Genomic DNA, 25,658 nt, shown 5'->3' on the forward strand with positions numbered 1-25,658 from the left:
AATCTTTCTGTGACTATTTTATTAATTTTTAAATCTCAATTATTTTTAAAATAACTAAGTTTTTTTCAATATATAGGTTTGCTTAACACTTGAAAATGTCTTCCAAACTTAAAAAAGATCTCAAACTAGGAAAATGTCTTCCAAACTATTTTATGTTTAATGCATGACTTAGAATTTTTTTTTATATATAATCATGTTATATATATATGTATTAATGTATATATATGATTTTGAAATGTGAACTGAATCTTACGATTCGATTCGATTCACGATTATCGATTCACAAATTTAGAATTTCGATTCACGATTCGAATCTCGATTTGACTACCTTGCCCCTATCTCTTTTATTTCAAAGAGAATGTGTTCTGATTTAGTTCGTAGCAGGCAATAGACAAGATTTGTAGGTTGCGAGAGCACAAGCTCTTCATAAAGTTGGAGAAGTGTCAGTTCGCTCAGCGTAGCATCAAGTTCCTGGGTCATTTGATTACGCAGGGAGAGGTCCGCATGGAACAGAGAAAAGTTGAGGCAATCCAAGAATGTCCAACACCTTGCAAAGTCTCAAAATTGCGCTCATTCATCGGGCAAGCCAACTACCACCAAAAGTTTATCAAAGGATATTCCAAGATCGTGACACCCTTGACTGATCTGTTGAAGAAAGACGGGCCATAGGCTTGGAAGGAAGATCAAAAGAAGGCTTTCAAAAAGTTAAAGGCAACCACTTTGAGTGAACCAATGCTGAAGCTTCCCAACTTTAATATACCCTTTAAAGTGCATACTAACGCATCTTATAAGGTAGTGGAGGGTGTTCTGGTCTAGGAGGGTCATTGGATAGCCATTGAGAGCTGGAAGATCAAGGATGCAGAGATGAAGTATTCCGCCCACGAGAAGAAGATGCTAGCTGTGATCCACTATCTCTAGGTTTGGCGAGTTTACCTCTTGGGTACCCGCTTTGTGATCAAGATGGGTAATGTCGCCAATACCTACTTCGCCATACAGAGGAAACTCTCGCTACGGCAAGCTCGCTGGCAGCAATTTCTTCAAAAATACCACTTTGAATGGCAGCAAAAACCCAGCCGTCACAACTAGGTTTTCAATGCTCTCAGTCAAAAGCAAACCATGGATTATGTGGCCGCATTGACTCAAGTGGCATCTAACCTAACCAAGGTTTAAAAAGGCGAAAGGCGTACTTGAGGCGTTTTGCTTTTATGAGGCGAGGCGTAAGCCTCGAGGCGGTCCGAGGCGTAAGCCTCAACAAAAAATGAAAATTATAAATAATAATTGATAAAATAAACTAAATAGTCATAAAATTTATAATAAAATGATTTATTGTCTTTGGTTTTCATATTTTTTTAACTTAAAGTTATTTCATAGTTCATTTAAAGTTAGTTTTGATTTCATATCAAAAAATATTTTTGAATAATTTGTAGATAATGAATAAAGAATAATATTTAATTTATATTAATTATTAGTGTTAAATTAGTATTTAAATTATAAATATTTTTAATATTTTTAATGATTTTCAACTAAAGAGAGGTGGTGAACATCTTTGACATATTATTAAAATATATATTTTATAATTAATTTTTATTTTAGAATAATATCATCCATTGATTTGATGATGGTCAAAAAACCCTAGCCTCCACCACTGTCTCTTTCCTCTCATCATCGACTCAAAGACGCCAGTGCGCCACCATCTCAAAGCCATCTGCCACACGGCCCACACTATCTCAAAGCCATCCGCCACCGTCCGCATCTTCTCCGGTCTTCGCAAGTCCGCAACCGTCCCCTTCTCAAAGCCGCCACCACCGAAAGCCATCACCACCACCTCAAAGCCATCCGCGATTTTCTTTTCTTATCTTCACGGGGCATACGCCTCTTCCGCCTCGAGGCTCACCTCCTCGAGGCGGAGCGCCTCACCTGGTTGGGGCGCAGGCTGCGCCACCGACCATGGGGCCGTACGCCTTGAGGCAAGCGGCCACCGCCTCGCCTTGAGGCACGCCTCAAGGCATACGCCTCGTTCGCCTTTTTAAACAATGAGCCTAACTAAACAAATCAGGGGGGTAGTGAAGGCCGACGCCAAGTACTTGAAGCTGATAGGAGACATTGAGGAAAGAGTAGTGTGCCAATGTTGGGTGAAGGACGGGTTGCTCCACGCCAAGGGTGGCAAGCTGTTTGTGCCTAAGGATGGGAAGCTCCGGCTTAATCTAATGAAGGAGGACCATAACACCCGTTGGGTTGGACACCCCGGCAAGGAGAGGATGAAAGCCTTACTGTCCAAGCACTACTATTGGCCGAACATGGAGAGTAACATAGAGGCCTATGTCAAGTCATGCTATGTATGCCAACAGGATAAGCCGGGTCTACTACAGCCGCTACCAGTCCCGGATCGACCATGGGCGTCGATTTCCATGTACTTCATCTTCGTTTTCCTGAAGGTCAACGACATGTCTTCAATGATGGTAGTTGTTGATCAGGTCACTAAGTATGTTATCTTCATTCTAACCCCAGCTACTTGCCTCGCCGAGAAGGCAGCAACCTTCTTTCTTCGTCATGTGGTGAAGCACTTCAGTGTGCCACAACACATAGTGAGTGACCATGACGCCCGGTTCATAGGCAAATTCTGGACGGCGTTGTTCTGTTTATTAGGGATGGAACTAAAGTTCTCCACCGCCAATCACCCCAGACCGATGGACAGATTGAGCACATCAATGCCTTGCTTGAAGAGTACCTCCGTCATTATGTATTGACCTCACAAAATAATTGGCTGGATTTGATGGACATGGCGCAGTTCTTCAACAACCTACACCAATTTTCAGTAACCGGTCAAAACCCTTTCAACTTAGCATATAGCTATAAGCCTCTTGCCCCGTCTAAAGTCGCCAAGCGCAGCACTGGCAGTGGGTGCCTTGCCGAGCATAACTTTGCTTTTGAGCAACAGGAGATGATGGAGAAAAGTAACGAGCTTTTCAGGTGGGGAAGTTTTGTAACGGGCTTTGTGGTACCCGCCCTTGGCATGGACTAACAGGGTCACGTAGCCAAGTGGATAGCCAAGAGAAGGCCATCCGCCAAAAAACTAGACATGGACTGTACGGTCAGACACAGCACTAGGTCATGAGCCGGAATAATTTCCCGCACAACCAAGCTTAGGGCATGATTGGGACACGCATACGGAACCGGGCACCATGGTCGAGACCATGGTCGAGTAGGCGTGGGAATACCAGGAAACATCAAGCCGGGAGAGCCAATAATATTCTAAGGCATGACATGACCGAGGGAATATAAACAGGACTGAGCAAAGACATGGGCACGACTGACCGAGCCCCATATCGAGGGAGATAGGCTGACACAAGCTTGGTACGACATGGGCTGTGACAAGGAAGAATGGCTACCCACGCGCAGGCAAGGCGCGATGATAGCCTAGTAAGGTGTGCAGCATGGCATAGGGTGCCGTGGTAAGGCGTAATATGGCTCGGCAGTGTGCGCAGCATGGCACAAGGTGCTGCGGTATGGCGTGGACAGGCACAGCATGGCGCAGCAAAGACCTGGACAAGCGTAGAGCGTGGGCGCAGAAGGGCCGGTATGGCGCGATATGGCCGCCACTTGCCGAAATGGCCGGGAAAGGTTATCCCTTTTGCCACAGGCTATAAAAGGGTTGCTTTAAGCTACCAAAGGGAAGGTTGGTTTTTGGCCCTAAGGCTGGTTGCAAACCTTCTTTACACTTAGAGAGTTAAATTCTCTTTTTACTTTGGTGTCCCTTTGTCTTCTTATCTTCTTTCCTTAGCTTTTTCTTGGCAAAATCTTTGTTGAGGCTGACTTGCATCGAGCAAGTGCCATATGGCCCGATCGACGGAGATTATACCCGTGACAGTAACCATGGCCATGGTTGAGACCATGGTGAGCAACCACGGCCACCAGCTGAAGTACCACGGCTTTGTTTGAGACCATGATGAGCAACCATGGCCGTTAGCTCAAGAACAACGACCATGGCCAGCTTAAATTCAATTTTCAGATATTTTATTTCAATAATCATGGGCTGAAACATGCCAGTTATCAAGCCTGTGGTTAGACCCAATTTCAATGACTATAAATAGCGTAAGTGATCAAGAAGAGGGGGACTTTTAGAAGACTTTTACGGATCTTTTCAAGAGCACTTTTTGGACATTTGCTAATGTTTCTCAAAGGCACATGAGAAGATTCTTGGCCATGGAGAAATCTAGGCCAAGCTTCCAAGAGTTCAAAAAGTGGATCGAAGACAAGAGAGATTCTGAAGCAAGTCTCTTTGGAAAGGGTTCCATAAACTCAACAAGGACGTGAAGCTCGAGAGAGTCATCATGTTTTCATATTTCTTGCATCTAGATATATACTTTGGTGCTTGGATTGTGATGCAACCAGAGATGGACTTATTATTTGATTTCTTTTTTATCAATATGTTTCTCACTTTCTCATTGATCTTGTGATTCAATTACGTGTGCTTGAATGCCATGAATTATAGATTATGATCTCATTAATTCACACTTGATCTATGTAATTGAGATTGAGAAATCCTTTGCATGATAGATCTAGCTTAGATGAAAGAGGTTGTAAGCACACCTAGAGATAGAGTGATGCAAATCCTTTGGATTAGGGCTAAACTTAATAGAGGGATTTATGGAACATGCAATGAAATAGTAGGGAGAATGGGAATACAAAGAGATTTTAATCCACTTCTTATGGGATTAGTTGCTAGTTGACTTAAGAAAGGGATTAGCATAATGTAAGAATCTCCATAGTCCAATTATCTTGAGAAAGATGCTTGATAGATTCTTGAAGCAAGGGAATTCCTAGGTGGATTCATGATCCAAATGCTATCTTTCATGTTTAGATTGTCCCCGAACTCATTCATAGAGATCGTTCTTGATTCTTGATTCATTGATTGTTCATTTAGTTTTATTTTCTTTCGATTCTTGAAACCATTTCATTATTGATTGTTTGGTTAAATAATAGGATGAAAGTTAGTACTAGAATTCATTGTCCTCATGAGATCAACACTCTACTCTTTAATTACATTACTTGAGCAACTAATGCACTTGCTAGCAAAAGGGAGTGATTAGAGCCCAAGCAGCCTCCAAAACAAACTAAAGCCCTAACCAAAAGAGAAGATTTTGAGTTGTCATCGAAAAATAATAGTAATTATAAATAATATATTTCAATATTAAACCAAGCCATTTTAATCTGAGTTGGAATGGCCCAACCCATGCTTAAGCAGGCTCAAAATTTAGTTCCAAACTTTCAGCTCAGTTCCTGTTGTTTGCCTAGGAGAATCTAGTTAAAGTTGGGCTCAAACTGAATAAAACTTGAGAAGCTCTGACCATCTTAGTTTTTTACCAGCACTACTTACTAAACAATCCAACAAGGTTCTAGAAATCCTTGCTGGACAATGGTTTGAAGGCTTTTGACATTCTTCGCAGGTGCAATGTTATTGCATCACATTGAAAAGGAATTACTTTAAATGAGCTGCGCTAATGATCATTCACATAAAGTCTCTTGCAACACCAAGAACAAGAAGAAAAATATAAATTGAAGGATGTTTGGGCAGAATTTAAACCAAGTATTTCTTAATGATGAAAAAATAAATAAATAAATAAAAGCTTAGAAGCATAGGTATGCATGTCCATTGAACACAATATTCCATATCACAGAGACAAACGAATGAACTCTTATCAATTCCATTAATGTCCCATATAGTTTTGTGTGCTTAGAATTGCAAAAACCAACTTGGAAATTCAGAGACTATCAAATATTACGATGTTCCTCCTAATATAAGTACCAATCAAGGTGTTAATTCTTAGCACAACAAATTCTTTGATATTTTTCTGCACATAATCCTTATGCCCTAACTTTTCCTTATCACTTGGGCAATCATAAGGAACTTTTCAAACCATGATAACCTTGGCCATCTTTGAATGTGACGATAGCTAAATGTTGGTTGCACGTACATGCTATAAACTAATTTCCTTTTCCAACTCGTTAAGATATAATTTCCTATTTGTAATATGTCTTTTGCATTTTTTTTTCTTTAATCCTGCATAATTGAAATTAACTTCTTCAAATTGACAATTCCAAATATGCTTGAAATAGATCTAAACAAGAAAAAAAGATACATCCTGTTGAATAATAATATAAACTGACCCAGAAGAAAAAAAAAAAACTTTCAGCAAAAACATATAAACAAACAAACACAAATCAGCAAGTAATCTTTGGCATAAGTGTTCAAATAGGAAGTAACCAGTAAGATAAAACATATGATTGCTATGCTAACAAGGTCTCGGGGTTTAATTATACTAGCCATCAGAGTAAGCACAAGAAAAGAAAGAAAAAAGATTTTTTGCCTGCTAACAGTTTTAATTCTAAAAGACATGACTAGGAAGCATATAGGCACAAGTTACTTAAAGTTGCTTGGATGACATTTCTTCATAGATTGCCTACAAGTGTAGTATAAAAATGGCAATTGAGTAGTCAAAAATACAGTAATAACCTAGTAGTCAAAAAATGTGTCAACGATAAGCACATAATTTTATTCTCTTGTAATCATTTTCATTAATTTATGATAGCAGTGAAATAAGAATTTGGAGCACAGGGAAGAGTCTATGGTTCAAGTATAGAATGAGAAGCCAACGGAGGAGTCAATGTCACAGTTAAGTATGCATTTTTGTTGGTTAAATGGTTTTACTTTCTATCCCCAGAAGTATACCTGCTTTTTTAGCTTATGTTACTGATACCCTAGCTGCTCATAAGCTACTGGTGCCTATTTACTACAATCTTTTTGGCTGCTTAATTGGTATTTTTGCATTACACTCAGTGTGCAATCTATCAAGAACAGTCATTCAAGCTACTTATGCCTATACACTGCTTAGCCATGTCTTTTACAATTAAAACCGTTGGGCAGACAAAAAATATAGTTTTTTCTTTTCTTTTCTTGTACATACCCAGATAACTTGTATGATTCAAACCCCGGGGCCTAGTTAGCATAACAATCATATGCTTTACCTTGCTGACTACTTCCTATTCAAACACCTACGTCAATGATTACTTGCTAATTGTGTTTCTTTGTTTATATCTTTTTGCAAAAAATCCAAAGAAGAAGATTTAAGAAATCGGACCAGTCCCGGGTTCGCAGCCTGCCACAGGCTAGCACAACCAATAACCCCTTCTCTCTCTCTCGCGCGCAATAGTCGATATATATATCGTATTAGTGGTTCTCTTTTTTATGTGCATGATTATTTTAAGATAATTTTTAAATGCTCCTAAATTTTACTCATTGATTATTTATAATTTATTGAATTTTTTAAGTTTTTTGGATTTTTTTTATTTTTTAAATTAAAAACCAAATGAACTGCAAGCTGTGCTAGGCCAATCCCATGGGGTTGGTGGACTATGCTAGCTTGGTGATCTGATAATTACTTTCTATATCTCTGGGCCAACCCCAAAGATATCAGGCAAAATAATTCTGAGGATAACTTTTATAATGATTTGACTATTACTTTCTATATGAACTCAAATGATAAATAATGTTTTTAATAGATTTTCTCTCCTCATAATTAATTTTTAAAGAATGTTAAAAGAAAATTGGTAAATATCTTCTCTTACCATAAGTAGGGAACCTACAAGTATAAAAAAAAAACTTAAGTATGAAATCTTGCACATTGATTTCAGGATTTGAATGACTTGAAAACCTTAAATTTCTCTGTAAACCTACACAAAATAATGCATATTTATAAACCCTTATATACCTTCCCAAAGAGAAGATATCATTGGTTGCCTTGGGAGCTGTAATCATACTGGAAAGGGTTTGTTATTATTAAGAGTGAAACTTGAAGTAAATGCCCACAAACACACATCAAATAAGCATAAACACCCAAAAGAGAGTTTTATAGATCTTAATGCATAGTTTAGACTAGATTCTATGTGCTTGCAATAAAAAAACACTAATAGATGACAGGAAAATTGATTCCTATCATTCTAAGTATTCAATCTAGAGATTTTGGATCAAATGAAAAGGCACCTTCTTATTAAGAAGATAATCTTGGAATCATTCACGTATTACAATGGCATATCAAGTACAATCAAATTTTATATTTCTTCAAAACTACAAAAAAATTGTTCTAGAAAAAACATCAGACTAAAACATAACTTCATTTTAGATTTCTCATGCTGCTGATTGAGAAGAATTAAATGTTAGATTGCAGAAGCTGCATTTGGCAGTTAATTTGCTCCTAAAACATTTGGGGGGATAACAGTTTAATAACTTTAATTACATGACTTTAGTCATAATTAATAAGCATTCCTTTAAATTTAATTGGGATTCACCTCCAATAAGAAGAAAACAATGTGACCTTAGAAAAAGAACCTATATACGTAATAGAGCAAAGCATCAACAATGAATGTAATTCATCATGCCAAAGAAGGTATTAGTATAATACAGACCAATAAGTATTTAACCAATATTGAATTAATACAGAACATAAAACACATACCAAATATAAAAATAAAATAAATAATTCCAACTTGACCAAAATAATTGAACAACTTACTTGGCAAGAGTTGGATACTTGATGCATTCCCTCAACATGTTACCGCAGTTCAAAGCAATTTCTTTATTATTATAGCTGTTTCAAAAAATAATAATAATAATTAGTAGAATAAACCTGCATAAGATGATTTTAATAGTTGCATATAAAACAGTGAAACTCATGGAAGGAAAACTTAAAAAGAAAAGGGCAACCTATTGGGCATGATCTAATTTCTAATAAAGAGTTTCTTACACACTAAAAGACAATATTTTTTTTTTTAAAAACAAAAGGTAATGCAATTAAGAACAATGAAAAATAATTATAACAAACACCATGCTGAAGTTAGAAGCATTCTAGTAAAATTTAACGAGGTCTTATCAGTTACATCATGGCACACTTCACGGTTTTGCCGATCGCACCAACGATCCACCGTACGGCGCTCATCACGCCACCAAGGCGACAAGCTAGCCTCTGAAAACCTAGGTTGAAAACAACCCAAGAAACAAGCAAGGCAAGTATGTCCATCAAGTAAACAAAGCATACAAGCAAACAAGCACCATCAAAGACCGCCTAAAACCAGGTCTAGGGTCTAAGGAGTCCAACCAGCCACCACATAGAAGATACAAGGAACTACAAGCACACGACAGGGAAATAGAGAGCAAAGATAAACTCTCAATTAAATGAACCGAGATACACCACGAGCCACCATGACATAGCCAAGACTTTCATTCTCCCAATGAAGATGAACAGAGCCCCAAGAGCTAGCTACACCAAGTAAGCCAGTCTCTAGTTCTCTAGTTATCTTTACCAAGAGGGAAAAAGAGGGTATTTATAGCCAAACCCCTCCCTTGGATGAAGACATCAAGCTTCCAATCCAACGGCCAAGATGGGTTAAGTTGTCTCATCACAACAAACACAGTGCTACAGTGGCGAGAAAGCACACTGCTACAGTACCTCAGACTCATCCAGCCACCATCAAGATCGAGCTAGAGTCCCGCACAACGGCACTGTACACACGCCCGGTCATGTCACGGTATCACCCGGCCAATGCACCCCACTCTGCCGATAGTGCCTGCCTGTCAGCCCAAGTGTGCCGATGCCTATCGATAGCCAATCTGGCTCTCGGCCCATCCCCTCGGTAATGACACTCGCTAATGCCCACGCGTCTCGTGTCATGTTGGCTCACAGCTGGCTAAGAGCTCCCGCTCCGCCCGCCCGATCTGCCCGACCGACCGTACAAGTCCATATCGATCGCACCGCCCATACTCATACCGACCTGGCTCATTAGCTCATACTTAGCCAAATATCGGTCCTCCGACCTATGATCATATCGATCTAGGTTCCTCAGTCGTAATCCCTCGGCCACGTGCATCACGCCATGCGCGCTGCTTGGCGAGCTCTCGGTAACCTGCGGCACCATGCCCGTGTACCCTCGCTCGGCACTCCCGGCTGGGATTCTCGACCATGCGAAACTGCAACCCGCATATAGGCCACCGGACGACTAATGTCTTGTTTGGACTTGGAATTTGACCAATCTTGGCTTCATCGGTCATCCTCCCTCGGCACGAAACCACCCTTCGCCGAGCGCATAAGGTAGAACCCTTACAGCAGACTACAACTTATATGCTGGTCTAAGAAAGCTTTCTATTTAACAATTTCTATACAACATTCTTCACAAACCCAAATATTAATAATTTTTACACTCTACCACAAATGAGTTATTTTCAATCTAGGTATTAAAAATTTGTCAAACACATCATTACTGCAGTAGAGAGTCATTTCACAACATATGCATCCAATGACAAATAAAGTGTGAGCATACTATAGATGATAGGCTAGTACTAGTTAAATTTGTGCTTGCATTAATATTAGAATTTATAAGGGAAATACTTCACAGGTTAAAATCTAAATACAGGATCTTAGGAGTAAACTGCTGAAAATTGAATATGTTTCTTAATGGAAATATGAGGTCAACCCTCAACATGAAGAAACTAATAATGACAAAGAATAACCGAAAATAAAGCTATTGGTTCACAGGGGCTAAATAATCCCAGTATGTTACACAAGAAGTTCATTGAACATAAAGCTAGTCAAGAATAAATAGGAGATTCTACGTTACATATGAACAGCATGTATTTTACAATTTTAATACTTGGAAGAATCAGGAAAAGCTGCCAATGCATAAGGGTGCATGATGCTTGAAGTTTTATCTGTTCTTGTTTCCACTTTTTCAACAGGATGGACTGCACTTGAAAATAATTTGAAAGAACAGGCATTCATGTGATAACGGAAGTGGAAATTGTGAATAGATTATAGCCTTAGTATCACTATAAACCACTGCCACAAACCAAGTTCATAGTCATTGGTTTGCAAAAAAAAGTTTATTTTTCTCTAGAGAAATTTCCAGAAAATCTCCAACTCTAAAAAATAAATGGCAAATCAGGAACCAATATTAGCTACAAAATTATCCATAGATGCCCAATCTCACATAAAAATGAAAAGGCAATAGGCTTGGAGCAATAGAGTGAGTCTAACAGCTAGCCAATACTCAAAAACAAAAATGAGGAGACTGATTGACATTATTCAACAATTATAGTTTCCAAATCAGCCTTACATGCCTCGGTCACCAGTAATTAATTCTTGATACAATGTAGGTAGCTAGAAAATTCCGGATCATATTAGAATACACCTCCAGCACAAAAATATCTCGGATAAGAAGTCACTAAGAAATGATAAATAGTTATACAATTAATTACAAAGACATTCAAAGTTCAAACATGTGCAAGGTCAGAAAAGTAACTTGTTATACCATCCAAATGCAGTCATTGGCACACTTATACAAAGAGAGAATCTTCAAGCCTAAAACAAAACTAGCAAATTCAAAAGTTAACTTGTCAACAACAGAACATCGTAAGCTCATATTCCAAATCTCATGTCCATATCTAATCGCCCAGAGTAACCTCCCAGTAAGTGCATCAACCAGATTCTCGAAAAAGAGAAAAAGAAAAAAATGTAGACACAATCAACATTGGAGAAACAAAAGGCATTGAGTGTAAATGTGAGAAAGTTCAAGTGAGCATGCATGGATTAAAGCAAAATGCCTAAATTACAAGTATAGATTATAATCACCAAATTAGCTAGTTAAAAGTATAAACTAGCAAATTTAACAAATGTTCTACTTCTATAACTCACCAAACGATAAGGAAGTCCAGGAGTTCGACATGGTTGTCAATATAATCAACACAACAATAACTAGAACCAACTTTCTGGCTCAACAGAATACACCAACAACGCCCTAAATCTTTTCTAGCCTGTATTAAAAGCTTTATTTAGTTTGAAGGTGTCTTAAATATTAATTGAAAATTGTATCAACAGCAGAATGAACTCACTTGCCATCCCAAAGTTGGCAACTTTAGGACAAAAAGAGATAGAAGGTCATCCTTACAAACTTCAACAGCTACTTGTGAAACCTGATTTGGGTCCAGTTCTGCCTCCCCATTTCCTGACAGCAATTGTTTCATTGAAAGTATATTCTTCTCAACTTCTTCAAGTGCCTAATCCAATAGAAAATGAACATGCTTGATAAATATGCTAAATGGTTAAAGTGACTAAATCCTTGGTCATATTATGAAAAAGCAGAGACTATTGTCATCATTATCAAGAGGAAAGAATAGAAAGCACAGATGGCACAGGAAAGCAAAAACACAATATCTACCATGGCAACAAACATATTACATGAGCTTTTGGCATTTAACTCCCTCTTCTCACAGATAGAGTTCCATTCCAAATAACCATTAACATTGAGGAGTAATCAATGCAAGGTCATATCATGTAATCAAACTTACTGTGAGAAAATCCATTTACCACTTGGTCAGTTGAGACATGACAAACATGTTGTCATATGCAGCTTTTGATTAGTAGAGAAAGAAGGAATAGTTACATCACCAGCACTTTCTATTTTTCGCTCCATGTTTGTAGTTTACAATTTTCTACGTCATGTTTCTTGTTTCTCATCCTTGAGTTTCTATATTCGATCTGTCCTAATTTCCATTTTGAATTTTTTAGATGCAGTTTTTTCAGTGTCACACCAAAAAATTAAACTGAAGGAAAACAATAGTGGTGAGGAAAGAAATAAAAATTCTTCTAATGCAACATCAAATGGCTACCAGCATATATCAACAAAAGGAATTCCTGCATTATAAAACATCAAAACCTCTACCCTTCCAGTTGACAGGGTCATTGATAGAAAAATAAAAATAAACACAATGAAAAACATACAAGGAAAACAAAATCAACTCCATATCAGCTAGCAAAATGTAAAACATCCTAGCAATGTATATGAAAACTAGTGCAAATGTCACTGTTAAATATTAATTACACTGAACAACTTATTCCTCCGCAATACAACATCAAGACAATGATTCCAAGATCACTAAATTGAACAATAAAATGACAGACATACAATGGAAACAGAAGAGAATGTGCATCAGCTTTCAATAATCCAACATTATAACAATGCACATAAACTAGTAACAAATGGAAACACCATCTCCATATATAAAAAAGAACAAACTAAGGAATCATTCAGGATACAAAATCAAAGTTGCAATATTTCCTATCAATATATTGATACCAAGATCACTAAGTGGAAGAACAACTAGATTCTAACAATGAATACGGAAACGCCAATTCTACGTATCAGCAAAATCAAACCTCAGGAATTCATCCATAACACAACATCAAGTTTAAATCTTTCCTATCAAAAAAACAATCCCAAGAACATTAAACGCAAAAACAACGCCAAAAGAACAAAGGAAACAAAATAAAAAGCGTCTTGCAATGATCACAAAACAGGGATTAAAAAAAAAAGAGAGAAAGATTGTGAAAGAGAACAACGATGAAAGGATTTCACCTTGGCGCCAGTCTCGGTGTCGAGGGCACGAAGGCCTTCGCGGATAGCATAGACGAGCTCCAATGGGGTCCATTGAGGTGACCTCGATGCCGACCTGAAGAACGAGAAGGACATCTCTCTCTCTCTCCCTCTCTCTCTTCTTGGCACGGGCAAACTGAAAACATTGACGTTATTTTGCAAAAACATCCTTAGTGTTTTTGTATTATTAAAAGTAGCACTAATTGTGAATATTAAGTACAAGCCCTTCGTTTTTTGCAATGGTAAATTTGAATATATACCCCTTTTCGTGTAGGTTTTTTTTAGGCCCACTTTTTTATTGTTTTATGTGTTAATTGTGATTTATAATTGTTTAATTATTTTTTAATTAAAACATCTTAGTTTATCAATTTTTTTTTTTTGTAAAATATAGCTTAGTATTATTATGATTACTGTTATTATTATTTTATATACGATTAAAAAAAATAATGTTTTTTTTTTTGCCTAGTTCACTTGTTACTTGTCACAAAAGGTCTACAGTTGCAATAAACACATAAATTCAGTTTTTTTAATTATTAATTTTTAAAATTTTCTTGATAACAAAAAATATTAGTATATAGCATTTTAATACAAAAGTAATATCTTTTTATTATCTTTAATATATAATATAATAAATCAAATGATAGAACAAAATGTTCCATTGGTTTGAAAATAATTGCATGCTGAAATTTTAAAAAAAATTGTAGGATTGAACATATGCAAGAAAACCATCCGCAGTCTATTAGTAACTCAATACAAAATATACAAGGAGATAAAAGTTTAGAACTTTTTTCCACCTTTGCATGGGTTACATTATAAAAGGATTTATAGTTATGGTTCTTAATATAATAGATTGAATACGTAGCAGGTCTTTATTGCCCAATTTGTTAGGCCATCCTATATAAGGCTGTAAACGAGATGAGTCGAGTCGAATTTGCCTTGTTCAAGTTTGGCTGCTCAACATTATTTTCATCGAGCTCGAGCTCAAGCCGAGCTTTCTTCGAGCTTCATTTTTCAGGCTCAAACTTGGCTAGTTACTATTTTAGCCGAGCTTATTTCGAGTTTCATACTCGAGCTTAAGAAAATTCGAAACTTAAACTTGGCTCATTAGCTTGATTAAGGCTTGATTTTTTTTCTATTTTTTATTTAGTAAAGTATTATTTAAAGCTTATTTAATGAATCATTATCAAGTGCAACTCAACTCGATTTGAGTTTGAAAATTATTTTAGTAAAAAAATAATTTAAGCTTGTTTATGGAATCATTAAGGCATGAGTTCAAGCTTGTTAAAATCTTCATTAAATAAATTAACAAATAATTACAATAAGAACAAAATAAACATTGTGATGTAACTATCTATAATTTTTTTTTGTAATATTATTAACAATCCGGTAAATAAGCTTATTCATGACACTATAAATGATTATATTAATAATTGTTGTAAATAAAGTTGTAAATGATACTATAAACGAGTTTTAATTATACAATAAACGAGTTGTTCACAAGTTTTAACAAGCCAAGCTTGGTGGTGTTCAAACTTGGCTCGTTTATTTTGTGAGCTCATTTAACTTAATAAATTAGTTGACCCGAGTTTTTAACGAGGTGAGCCTTTGAATAGTAATTTAAAACTCTATATGTGTGACTTAAGTTAATATACATGGATATATAATATCGTTGTATATATATATATTAATGTAATATATATATATATATATATAATGTAATATATAAATGAGCTCACAACCGAGCTTATAAACAAGCTTATTCATGAGCTTGTTCGCTTGTTCACGAGTTGTGTTTCGTGAACTGTGTTCATGAGCCAAAATGAGCCGAGCTCTCGGCTGCTCAAGCTTGGCTAGTTTATTAATCGAGTTTGAAAATGAAGCTCAAGCTTGACTCGTTTACAATATGAGTTGAACACGAATGAGCCATTATCGAACCGAACACCGAGCCGCTCAAAAACAGCTCGACTCAAATACACCCCTAGTCCCATATGATAAATCTTTAGTGATCATTAAATTATAGTAACTAATGGACCTTCATGTCTTTCTGTCCCTTTGACGATGCTTGTTGTATTTTGACAATAATGTATTTTGACAATAATATATATATTATTTTGCCGGTCCTCCATTTTCTATATTATGTTTCATATGACAATAAAATTAGAGTAAAAATATGAAGGTTTTTTTTTTGACAATTTAACATTTTATTTGGTCTTTGGCTATATATTATTTGTGTTTTATGAGAATATGTATATATGATCTTCAATCTTAGGATGTAAAATTTAGAAATACAATTTTGAGTCAATTAAACCACCTATGCAGATATCAGATTAAATATTTAGAAAATCAATGGCAAAAATAAATATTCACCAAAATATATGAATAAAAAAATATTTTTTTATTTTTTTACAAAGCAACAAGTGCCCTAAAAAATACAAACAAATATGGATGTACATAATCAACTGTGAGAGCAAGGCTTTAATTTGTCACCCCTTTGCGTACTTTGTGGTGAATTATTACCAACTATTCATCCCGTCTAAAACTGAGAAAAATAAAAAATAAAAGGAGAAATAGTAAAGAAACAATGATGTTGATAATGACAATCATGAATTTATTTGACCAGAAAGTTCAGGTATAATCCAATGTTCAGACTCCAACAAGAAAAAAAAAATTAGTTTGAGTGAAACATGGAACCCAAATTCACTCATCTTTCAGACTGATCAGTGCTCCCCAATCAAGCCTAATCCAACAACAAAGAAAGACAAACCTTGGAACAACAGGAAATAGAAATGCACACCATGAGCTAACAATAAGCTTCTTGCAGATGCTGCAAGAAGCAGCAATGCCAATGCTAACTCCTTTTTATGAATTCCATTCAACTTCTTCTTCATCTTCATCGTCTTTTCATTGTCGGTATTCTCTTCAAACATGTTTAGGAACTCCGAAGTCCTCCCGGACTTTTTAGTCACAACCCATTCATAAGCATTGCCGAAGTGAAACAATCCTGATAGCATTGCACTGAACTTGGTCACAGAGATTGTGTTCTCAAATAGTAGATAGGGGATTATAAACGGAAAAGATTTCGGCGATGGGAGAATGTTGAGGAGTGACATGAAGACCGGGATGTAGCAGATGACATAAACTGGTAATTCGGCTTCTGGGATGAACATTGTCAGTGGGAGAATGATGCAAAATAGTGTAAATGAGTAGAAAGGCAGTATCAACTTCCGCAGCAGGAAAAACAGGAATATTAGATTGAATTTCTTCCAAATTGATATCTGCAGTGCAAGTCATATTTTTCGATGGTAAAGTTGTTATAGAAATTTATAATTAGTTCGGAGTTTCAGAAGTAGTGACCTTCGAAGTTATTATGTTCGGTAGGCATAGCCGGAAGAGCTGCATTGGACCAGAGTGCCACCGATACTGCTGTCTCTTGTATGTTTCATAAGACTCGGGAAGTTCACAGAGGACCTGGATCATTCGGAGAAATTTTAAAGCTCTACTATCATATTAGATACGAACCAAACATATGAGCAAGGAATTTTACCTTGACATGGTTCAGGAAAATGAACTTCCATCCTTTCAAATGTGCACGGACAGCAATATCCATGTCCTCGACAGTAGTTCTCTCCAGCCATCCTCCCGAATCCTCAAGAGCTTTGGTCCTCCACACTCCGGCCGTCCCATTGAATCCGAAGAAGTTAAAGAACACACCATTAACCTGCTGCTCCACCTCAAAATGGAAAGACAGATTGATGTTCTGCAGCCTTGTGAGAAGATTCTCATCTTTGTTTACAAAAGACCATCTAACTTGCACAAGACCAAGCTCTGGATTTCCCTACAATCATTCATCAAGAAACAGTGGAATAATAATCACAACTAAGCAATAAACTGGTTTTAATTTCAGAGTAGAACGATATAATACTTTGAAATGCGGTACTGTTAATTTGAGGAAATCCGGATTTGGCTGAAAATCAGCGTCGAATATCGCGACGAATTTGTAGTTCTTGACATAATCATAACTCATTGCAGAGTTCAGATTTCCCGCCTTGTAACCGGTTCGGTGATATCGATGTTTGTAGATGATATTTACACCTTTCTGCCTCCACATCGAGACTTCGCGTTGAACAAGAAGTTGTATTCTCTCTTCGTCCGAATCATCCAGGACTTGAATCAACAGGCATTCTCTCGGCCAATCTAACTTGCAGGCACTGGAAATCGATAGCGCATACACCTAATATGGAACAAACTTGTGAATGAAAAATATCTAGAAAAAGAGTGAAAAATTCATTGTAAATTCACGTACCTCTCTCTCGTTGCACATCGGGATTTGAACAAGAACCATGGGAAAATTTGCAGGATCCTCTGTATCATAGGCTAGATCATTTATACTTGGCTTCAACTTCTTGTACTTGATCCACAGACAACCAAGGCATAATACAAAACGGTCTAGTGATTGAATGATGAAAAGAACAGTGCAAAATCTTGAGAGTACAATGACCAATGGAGCTAAATAATCTACTCTAAAATAAAGCCAAGCTTGATAGGCCTTGTGGGGAAGATCAAATACATCGGCATTCAAATGAGTGAGTGCTTCAAATATATATACCAGAAATGAAAACAAAGCAACCGCTCTGATGAATATCAATAGCTTTCCCCGTCTTTCTGATCCTTCTTTTTTGGATGGAAAAAATATTTGTTTCTTGACATTCTTAAGGAAACTCCGGAATGCAAGAATTGTTAGTGAAATGAAAGAAAAAACTTTCCAAGTTTTAAGGAGAATAACCCATACATACTGCTTCATGCTCTTAGTTCTTCCCTTTTCTGATGAGACTGATGAAGCTTGATCATCAACTTCGATTACTGAGAAAGTAATCGAATTCTCCATGTTGCATGGATTTTTCAATCAATGTAAAGCAATGGAAATGATACCAGAGTAAATGAAACTCTAGGCTTTCTCTATTTCAAGGCAAGAACTGCAGGAAAAATTCATGCAATGGCAACTTTATGCAATCTTGGTTCTTGTATAGTAATAAATTCAATCAAATCTGGTATCAATGCCAATTAATATATTCAATAAATACATGCCTTTCTTTCATTGCAATAATTAATGCATGCAAGAATCAGCATGACCTTTTTATGAAATATATTTACTGCTCTTCAAGGCTACTATGCTGCTGATAACCTGTTCTTTCCCTAATGAGTCATTAGCACCATCAAAATGATAAGAAATGCTCTGTTTCTTTCTGGTCAGTCTCTAAAAACCATGCAGTGATGCTAAAGTCGGATGTTTAAATTAAATTATTTTAAATTGATTTAAACAATGAAAATCACTGAATTGATTCAACAATTCAACCTTGTGATGAATTAAGATCAACTTCCGCATGATCTTGTTTATCATCTTCCTAACTTACATTTTCCAATTCTTGCAAGTCTTATGTTTATTCTTCACTTCAGTGATTGTGAAAATGCACGATTAATTACTTTAATACGCCTTTTAAATTAAACTTATTATATTTTAAGTAGTCATAATACAAGTAAACAAATTAACCAAACTCTGATATCTTGTTAAATACAAACCAAACATATCAATTCAACATATAATTTAAGCTATTGCAATTAAGTACCTGGACTTATCAATACATATGAACTTAAATAACAGAGCCATTAGTTACTCTAGCAAAGCCATTTTGCAGGCATCAATGCAAAATAAATCCTTAACAAATGAATTATGAGGCTTGCCCTAAAATGTGCTGCTCATGCAAATTTCAGTTGCACCAGAACATTTTGCTCAGGTCAACAAAGTGAAAAACAACAGATTATAACCTTAATGAAGCTCAAAATTGATTTACATGTCAATAAATCTTTGATTACAATGCAACCTCATCTTACATTTGTCCGCTTTCCAGCGACACCCTGACTTTTTTTCTGTACCATTTGTTTTACAATCATCAACTCTAACAAAAAGTCAGTCAGATTTCATTTACAGAACAGGCAAAAGATCAAAGCGTTACGCAAACCTCAAAATGACCACAGCCATCACCGCTAATGCTCTGAAGAAAATTTCTTTCATGCACTCTTCAACTTTTTGAGTACCGTCATCGCTTGGGCTCAGCTTGTTCAAGTTTTTGCTCACATTGCTGATGGTATACCTTAATCTGTTGACAGCCCAAGAGAGCCAAACCAAACTGAAACCAAAACCAGTGTTCAATACTTTGGTGATACAGAAAGGCACTCTTTGGCTCGCCAATTGGTACATGACAGAAAAAAGGACAGCGAGACCTGTTCCTGCAATTCCGGCTGACAACTGGGTGAGGAATTGAGTTATTTCCGGACCTGATTTCTTCAGTGAATGCACTGCCGTCTTGCTTACTTTCTCATCTGCAATGAAAGTCAGAAGGCTTTCACAAGCACTGAAATAATTCTTCCCATGGATATTCCTCTCATTGCCGGCTTTTCTGCTTCGCTGCTTTTTGGTTTGTGGCTTCAGCTTGACAGCTTCAGGGCTTCATCACAAAAAAGTGACAGACAATATTTAATTATAACTTTCAGTACAAGAGGATATTTTTACGTGTACTGTGTGCCTCATGAGTTGGCTGACATTTTTCAAGAACTAAATAACAGAGACAAGATTGGTTGCAGAAAAGCATAAATGAAAATTTTCATTCTAAGTAACTGAAAAATACGATTGCATTAAGAGAAGCTCAGAAGAAGATTTAAAAAAAAAATGTTTATGAAGTAAAAATTTATCCATAACTGAAATATTTGATTGCATTAAGTACAGGAAAATACAAAAAAAACTTGTTTATGGAGTAAAATTTTATCCATCAAAATTCTAGTAAGTGGTGATTTTTAAGGAGTCAAATTTTCCTTGTACAAAAGCTTATGGATATATATACAGTATATGCAGAAGCATGGAGAAATAATTATCTATACCCCGAAAAGCAGGTAAGTTTTACGCCATGAAAGCATCGTACAACTTAAAAGCTTTTCGCATATAGGACATACTGTATATTAGGGACTTAAATTTCATTAAAACCTTAAAGACACAAAAACTAACTAACTCTGGACAAACTCATAAAATTGGTAATTACTAAATACCCTTACGAGCCAATGACAAAGTTCATGTATGTTTCAGAGAAGCAATGCTGTTGGCAGATCTCTCTGATTATCATTAACCAGATCATGTCAGCCAAGTGATTGCGATCGGAAACCCTGATTTATACCTTATGTGTAAAGTCTCATTAGCAAGGGAAATCACGATCAACATATGCTATGATAAACCACAAACAAACTAAGTCATACCATATCTTGAGTCAGTGAGTGCTTACTATGGTGTAGATCAGCTGGCTTACACATGATACTTTATGCTAGATCACTTTTCCAATGATTTCATTTATCATCATGTGCACTCTTCACCAGCTTTTCTCTCATGCAATTTAACTTCTGTTAGACATGCAACTTATAATGGGCAGTTTTTGTGCTTAAGATAGTTTTGGGTTCATGTATGTGTTTGCAAGACAATTGTCTATCCACAATCATGGAGATATGATATGGTCGCGATTGGTGGATATGGTGTGCTATAGACATGAAGGACAGATGATAAAGGTAATCTACACAAGTGTCGGATTATAGGCATATCAACTCATTATTGGATTTTGTCATTCTGTTAAATCATATACTTCTCCTTTTTGTCATCTATCAAAATCACACCTCTCTTAGAGTGGGAAGCTCCTCCACAAGCAACCCAGTCAAATGAAACCTAATGTAAAAAAAGCTGGCACATTGATTTTGAAGTTGGTTTCAGGGTTTGGAAGTTAATCAGGAAAAAGTTGTCCAACATAGTTTGTGAATGAAATAACTACTAATAAAGCAGTCTACTAATTTGGCAGTTCAACAGATAACTCATCCTTAGCCAGAAGAATAATCAGTAGTTCAAATACCATGCGCTATGACATGGGCTATATTTTAAGAAGAAAATGTAAAACAATTCCAGATATCAAGAAAAATAACACAAACCATACCTTTTCTGTGGAGTAACATCATGAGTTTGTAAACCCGACAAACTGCGGTTGTTTGTCTTTGTATTTTTGCCCCACCTATTCACAAACAAACAATGCAAATATAACCTCTTAGCATAAGGGAGAAAAAAGCACTAGTCCCTTAGAAAATAAATAAATAGATAAGAAAGAGTCGTGCATCAAATATAAACAAAAATGTTTATAGACAAGCAACTATATAAAGTTCAATAATTATATAAAGGTATATACAAAAAAATTTGTGCGTTGCTATGCAACAAAAGAAGTGAATTTGCAATAAATATTTTGGCCAGAAAACTTCAAACCAGACCACTTCTCTTGATTTCCATAACACTTAAGAATTCTTGAAAAATTATATAAATATGACGAGTTGAGTTATCATGAGTTATCATGACCAAGCATCAAGAGAGGACTCGTTCTAATCCAACAGTTGAGCAAGTGAAAAGCAGTACACTTTAGACTGCTTTCAATAGCCAGTTGCCAAATTATTTAGATTTACAAAAAAGCAAGGTATAAATTTGAGAGTAACAAAATGCAATATTCGAATGAAGGACACTAGGAGCCCAAGAATTGTATCAGATCACACTTTAACTATAAATATAATATCAAATTTGCAATGAACCAAAAGAACCACTTCATGCACAAGTTGATCTCTTTCTTTAATCATTCTTTACTAGGGCAGCAACCACCATGTAATCCTCTCAACAAGTATACTCATGAAGTTGTGCTTGAGTAGATGTTGCTGCCTAAAGGGCTATTTGGCACCAAATTAGAAAATCCTCTACAAGTGTAGCCAGAGGCTTTCACATGAACTCATAAAAAAATTAACATTCAAAAGTCCCGACAAGCAAATCAAATATTAGTACAGATAATGAATAATGGTTGTATAGCTCAAACCTAGAATTAATGAGATTCAAAACAATGTGAATATGCATACCTCCTAAAATATGGTACTAGCATAGATTGCTTAGTACCATGTGTTCTATTTTTTGCCATGTAAAGCTCCGCAACAATTGAAAGTAGATCCTTCATCTCAGCCCCAGTACCCATGAAAAGGACTCGACCATCTGGGTGCACCATAATTTTTGAGTTACGGGACATGTCCCCAACAAAATCCAATAAAAGCTCAGGGCAGTATAGCTGCTTTTCTGGGGTTATGAATGTCTGGGACCCATTTGGGCTGAAATCATGCAAAAAGAAATCATCTCCCGGGCCCAAAGGTTGTGGGCACATGCTGATTGCCAAAGTTTGAAGACCCATTAGTTCAGATAATAAAGATATATTCAGGCCTTCTCCTTCTACAACATTGGATCCAGACATAAGAAACTGCAAGATTTTCTCACGCCTGGTGCACTGTTCTGCGATCCCAAAGCTGAAGAGTATCGAATCAGGGCGGGAATCTGTTTCCAAATGAAGTGTAGATCAAAATATACTTCTTAGCACTCATACCATATGCGAACACAAGCCAGTTATAATTGAAGAAACAATGTATGATTTCTTAAGCAAAATCAATCTAACAAATACTCTACAATGTTTAATTCTTCCTTTTTCCAATTAAAGAAAAATATTGATATGAAAATTAAGAAGAGAATCGTTAGCACTTAGTATACAATGGCATGAGCTAAGAACAATTATAAATCACAGGTGGATAATGTCTTAAAAATGAGCAAACCTTGAACATCAATGAGCACAGATTTGTCAGTTGCTGAAGATGGCCGGGATGGGTGACCATACTCCAGTGATTGGCCAAATGATTTCTGTTGATCCTCTGGATGGATTCCATTTAACTGCAGAGAACTAGATCTCAGCAGTTCCTCTCTTTTGTCAAAACCAGGTAATAGTGCTCGACAGTCCTGCACCATCCACAATAATTGTTGTATCAAAAGATTTGGCAGCACAATGGACAACAATGCTCTTTTAAAAAGTACAAAATAGAACAAAATATATATTCTGCTAGGCTAGAAAAGGCCAAGGAAAGGCAATACTTCCATGGTGACCAAAGTCTCATATTCAACTTCTCCAGAAGTCCCTGATTTCAGTTGAACCCCAGAGCGAAGAATAAAGGGAAGAGATTATATAAAAGCAGATGAAAAAGATGAAACTCTACATAGCTGAGTATGTCGTAGGTGGATAATTAAAAAGAATGATTAAACTAGTAAATATCTCTTCCCTTCATTCAAAAACTGATTAAAAAAGAATTCACCTTCTATTCCATAAAATTATGAATTATTACTCTGCATTCACTATATTAGGTGCTTTCCCGTGCATATACCAGCAACATCGAGAGTTTCATAACTCTTTTCCTTTAGGTTGCCTAGCACATGCACGACTTTTAGCAGAGGTTTAGACCTTTTTCTTCTCAATCTTACTTTTAATATTTTAATGGAGCCACAGAAATCTTCTGAAAACCCTGAAAGATATCCCCATCACATACAGCCATATAGTTCAATATATAATTCATTTTTATCGGCACCATAATAAGGAACTCACTGAACTTTGAAACATCATTATGCACAAGGAATTAACACTGGTTTAGTATTTAAAAAAAAATGCTTAATGATGCTATACAATTAATGAAAAACAATAGAGGCCATCCAGCAAAAGCTGGAACTCCTCATGGTAAGCAAATGATTCCACCACACAAATTTTGGTGAGAAACTAAAAGCATAGAAATACAACACTAGGTTAACAGTTATATGTATAGGTAGTTTCATCAAATTTGGTATTCTGTCATTTAGTTTTTCTTGTTGGTGAATAATGCATATAAGCTCCCCATGTTCCTTAAACAATATCAACAAGCACACAACAGTATAAACTGATGCAAACGGTTAAACTACTAAAATTCAACTTGCAGATGTTATAAGGATACTCTTTCATTATTCACTAAAATTCAACTTGCAGATGCTCTAAGAAAAACACTGTCACAAGGAAAAGCAAGCAAAGAACAAATCTTATTAAGTTTAGTAAAAAAGCTTTTAATTACACATACACCAACATATTCCTGATTTTGGCTCACAGCGTCCTAGAAAGAATCTAATGAAGCAAACCAGTACAATGGTCTTCCACTGCATTGGTTCTTCATCCCGTTCTTGTTCTGCCACTTCCTTGATACAAAACCTTACCTTATAGATTTATTATTATTTTTTTCTTCATTTCCTGGTAAAACCGTCAGCCATCTAATAACTGGTTGCTCCATAGGCAATCCCAACAATCCAATAATAATAATATAAATTGATGCACATAGTCCTGCTACCAGAACCAAACATTCAAACTGAAGATATTCTAAATAAAAAACAAGAAAATTCTAAGAACAAAGAACAAATCTTTCAAAAAAAAAAGAAAGGAAAACACACACACACACACACACAAAGGCAACAAACATTCATGATTTAGGAATTCGAACATGATTAGAACAAGAAAAATCAAACGAAGCAACCAAAAGTCAAAAATCTCACCTTTGGAACAGCACTGCAAAGAAGGCCCTGCTCCTGATGAAACATCGAAGGAGAGAAGGCGGCAGACGCCATGAGAGAAAACTCCACCATGACCCAACTCAAGAAATGGGTTGCAAGAACCTCAATAGATTGGGATTAGAGACGACCCCCGGCCTCAAATCGAGAGCTGAGAAAGGGCAAGGAGAGGCTGAGGAGCATGAGAAGGAAATCTATGGCGATGAGAAAGAAAGGTTTGTGGTGGTGGATTGATGCAAGACTAGGGTTTGGAATCTCACTTTTGAGAGATGATGTTGCGATGATAACAAAGTTCGAATTTTTTTGGACTTTTTCTTTTGGAGATCCTTTTTAAATGTTTTTATGTGTTCAATTTGTTCTAGTGCCTTTCATTCCAATGAATGGTTGTTATTTATTCATTTATTTTATTATTTATATACTTTTTTTTTTATTAATTCAACGGTTGGGATGGTTGGAATAAAATATTACACATGGGATGATGAGAGAGAAAAAATATATATATATTAATATATTGTGAAGTTTATTGTAAAAAAAAATAATCCCCTAAATTTGATCTAATTACAAATAATTTTGAGCCTTTTAAATATTTAAATTTTAGGTCAATATGTTCAATTCAAATGTCTGTTTTTTTTTCTATCTATTTAAACATGTGTTTAGTGAGATTATCCTGAAA

At 36.2% G+C, this 25,658-nt stretch overlaps 3 protein-coding genes across 4 annotated transcripts in view; all 3 read right to left on the reverse strand.

Moving 5' to 3' along the window:
- Positions 1–13,575, reverse strand: part of LOC120273901 (calcium-binding protein 39-like) — a 30,679-nt gene extending 17,104 nt beyond the window's left edge. Inside the window, exons 1-4 of one of the 2 annotated variants that reach the window (XM_039280641.1) lie at positions 13,462–13,575; positions 11,939–12,103; positions 11,742–11,860; positions 8,571–8,645 (exon numbers count right to left, since the gene is read on the reverse strand). In XM_039280641.1, the coding sequence (XP_039136575.1) occupies positions 8,571–8,645; positions 11,742–11,860; positions 11,939–12,103; positions 13,462–13,575 (473 nt within the window). The other variant, XM_039280642.1, reaches the window with a different exon arrangement.
- A 2,528-nt stretch (positions 13,576–16,103) lies between these two features.
- Positions 16,104–18,323, reverse strand: LOC120273930 (xyloglucan glycosyltransferase 4-like). The gene is made up of 5 exons (XM_039280679.1): positions 17,783–18,323; positions 17,402–17,710; positions 17,024–17,314; positions 16,834–16,947; positions 16,104–16,754 (listed from the first exon to the last, which is right to left on the reverse strand). Exons 1-5 carry the CDS (start codon positions 18,278–18,280, stop codon positions 16,197–16,199), a joined length of 1,770 nt encoding a protein of 589 aa, XP_039136613.1. The 5' UTR covers positions 18,281–18,323; the 3' UTR covers positions 16,104–16,196.
- Positions 18,324–19,295: 972 nt separating this feature from the next.
- On the reverse strand, positions 19,296–25,285 carry LOC120273639. The gene is made up of 5 exons (XM_039280314.1): positions 24,971–25,285; positions 23,188–23,368; positions 22,453–22,915; positions 21,501–21,575; positions 19,296–19,982 (listed from the first exon to the last, which is right to left on the reverse strand). Exons 1-5 carry the CDS (start codon positions 25,058–25,060, stop codon positions 19,487–19,489), a joined length of 1,305 nt encoding a protein of 434 aa, XP_039136248.1. The 5' UTR covers positions 25,061–25,285; the 3' UTR covers positions 19,296–19,486.
- Positions 25,286–25,658: the final 373 nt, after the last annotated feature.

The sequence above is a fragment of the Dioscorea cayenensis genome, chromosome 12, assembly GCF_009730915.1.
Source record: "Dioscorea cayenensis subsp. rotundata cultivar TDr96_F1 chromosome 12, TDr96_F1_v2_PseudoChromosome.rev07_lg8_w22 25.fasta, whole genome shotgun sequence".
NCBI lineage: Eukaryota > Viridiplantae > Streptophyta > Magnoliopsida > Dioscoreales > Dioscoreaceae > Dioscorea > Dioscorea cayenensis.

Bases quoted from the DNA above. Each gene is read 5' to 3' on its own strand.
- LOC120273639 (XM_039280314.1), bottom strand. From the start codon at position 25,060: ATGGTGGAGTTTTCTCTCATGGCGTCTGCCGCCTTCTCTCCTTCGATG. The intron at 22,916-23,187 runs GTTTGCTCATTT...ATTTGGAAACAG, and splicing joins TGTGCTCATTGATGTTCAAG to ATTCCCGCCCTGATTCGATA. The intron at 21,576-22,452 runs GTATGCATATTC...GTTTGTGAATAG, and splicing joins CTAGTACCATATTTTAGGAG to GTGGGGCAAAAATACAAAGA.
- LOC120273930 (XM_039280679.1), bottom strand. From the start codon at position 18,280: ATGAAGCAGTATGTATGGGTTATTCTCCTTAAAACTTGGAAAGTTTTT. The intron at 17,711-17,782 runs GTACGTGAATTT...GTTCCATATTAG, and splicing joins CGATGTGCAACGAGAGAGAG to GTGTATGCGCTATCGATTTC. The intron at 16,948-17,023 runs GTAAAATTCCTT...CGAATGATCCAG, and splicing joins TTTTCCTGAACCATGTCAAG to GTCCTCTGTGAACTTCCCGA.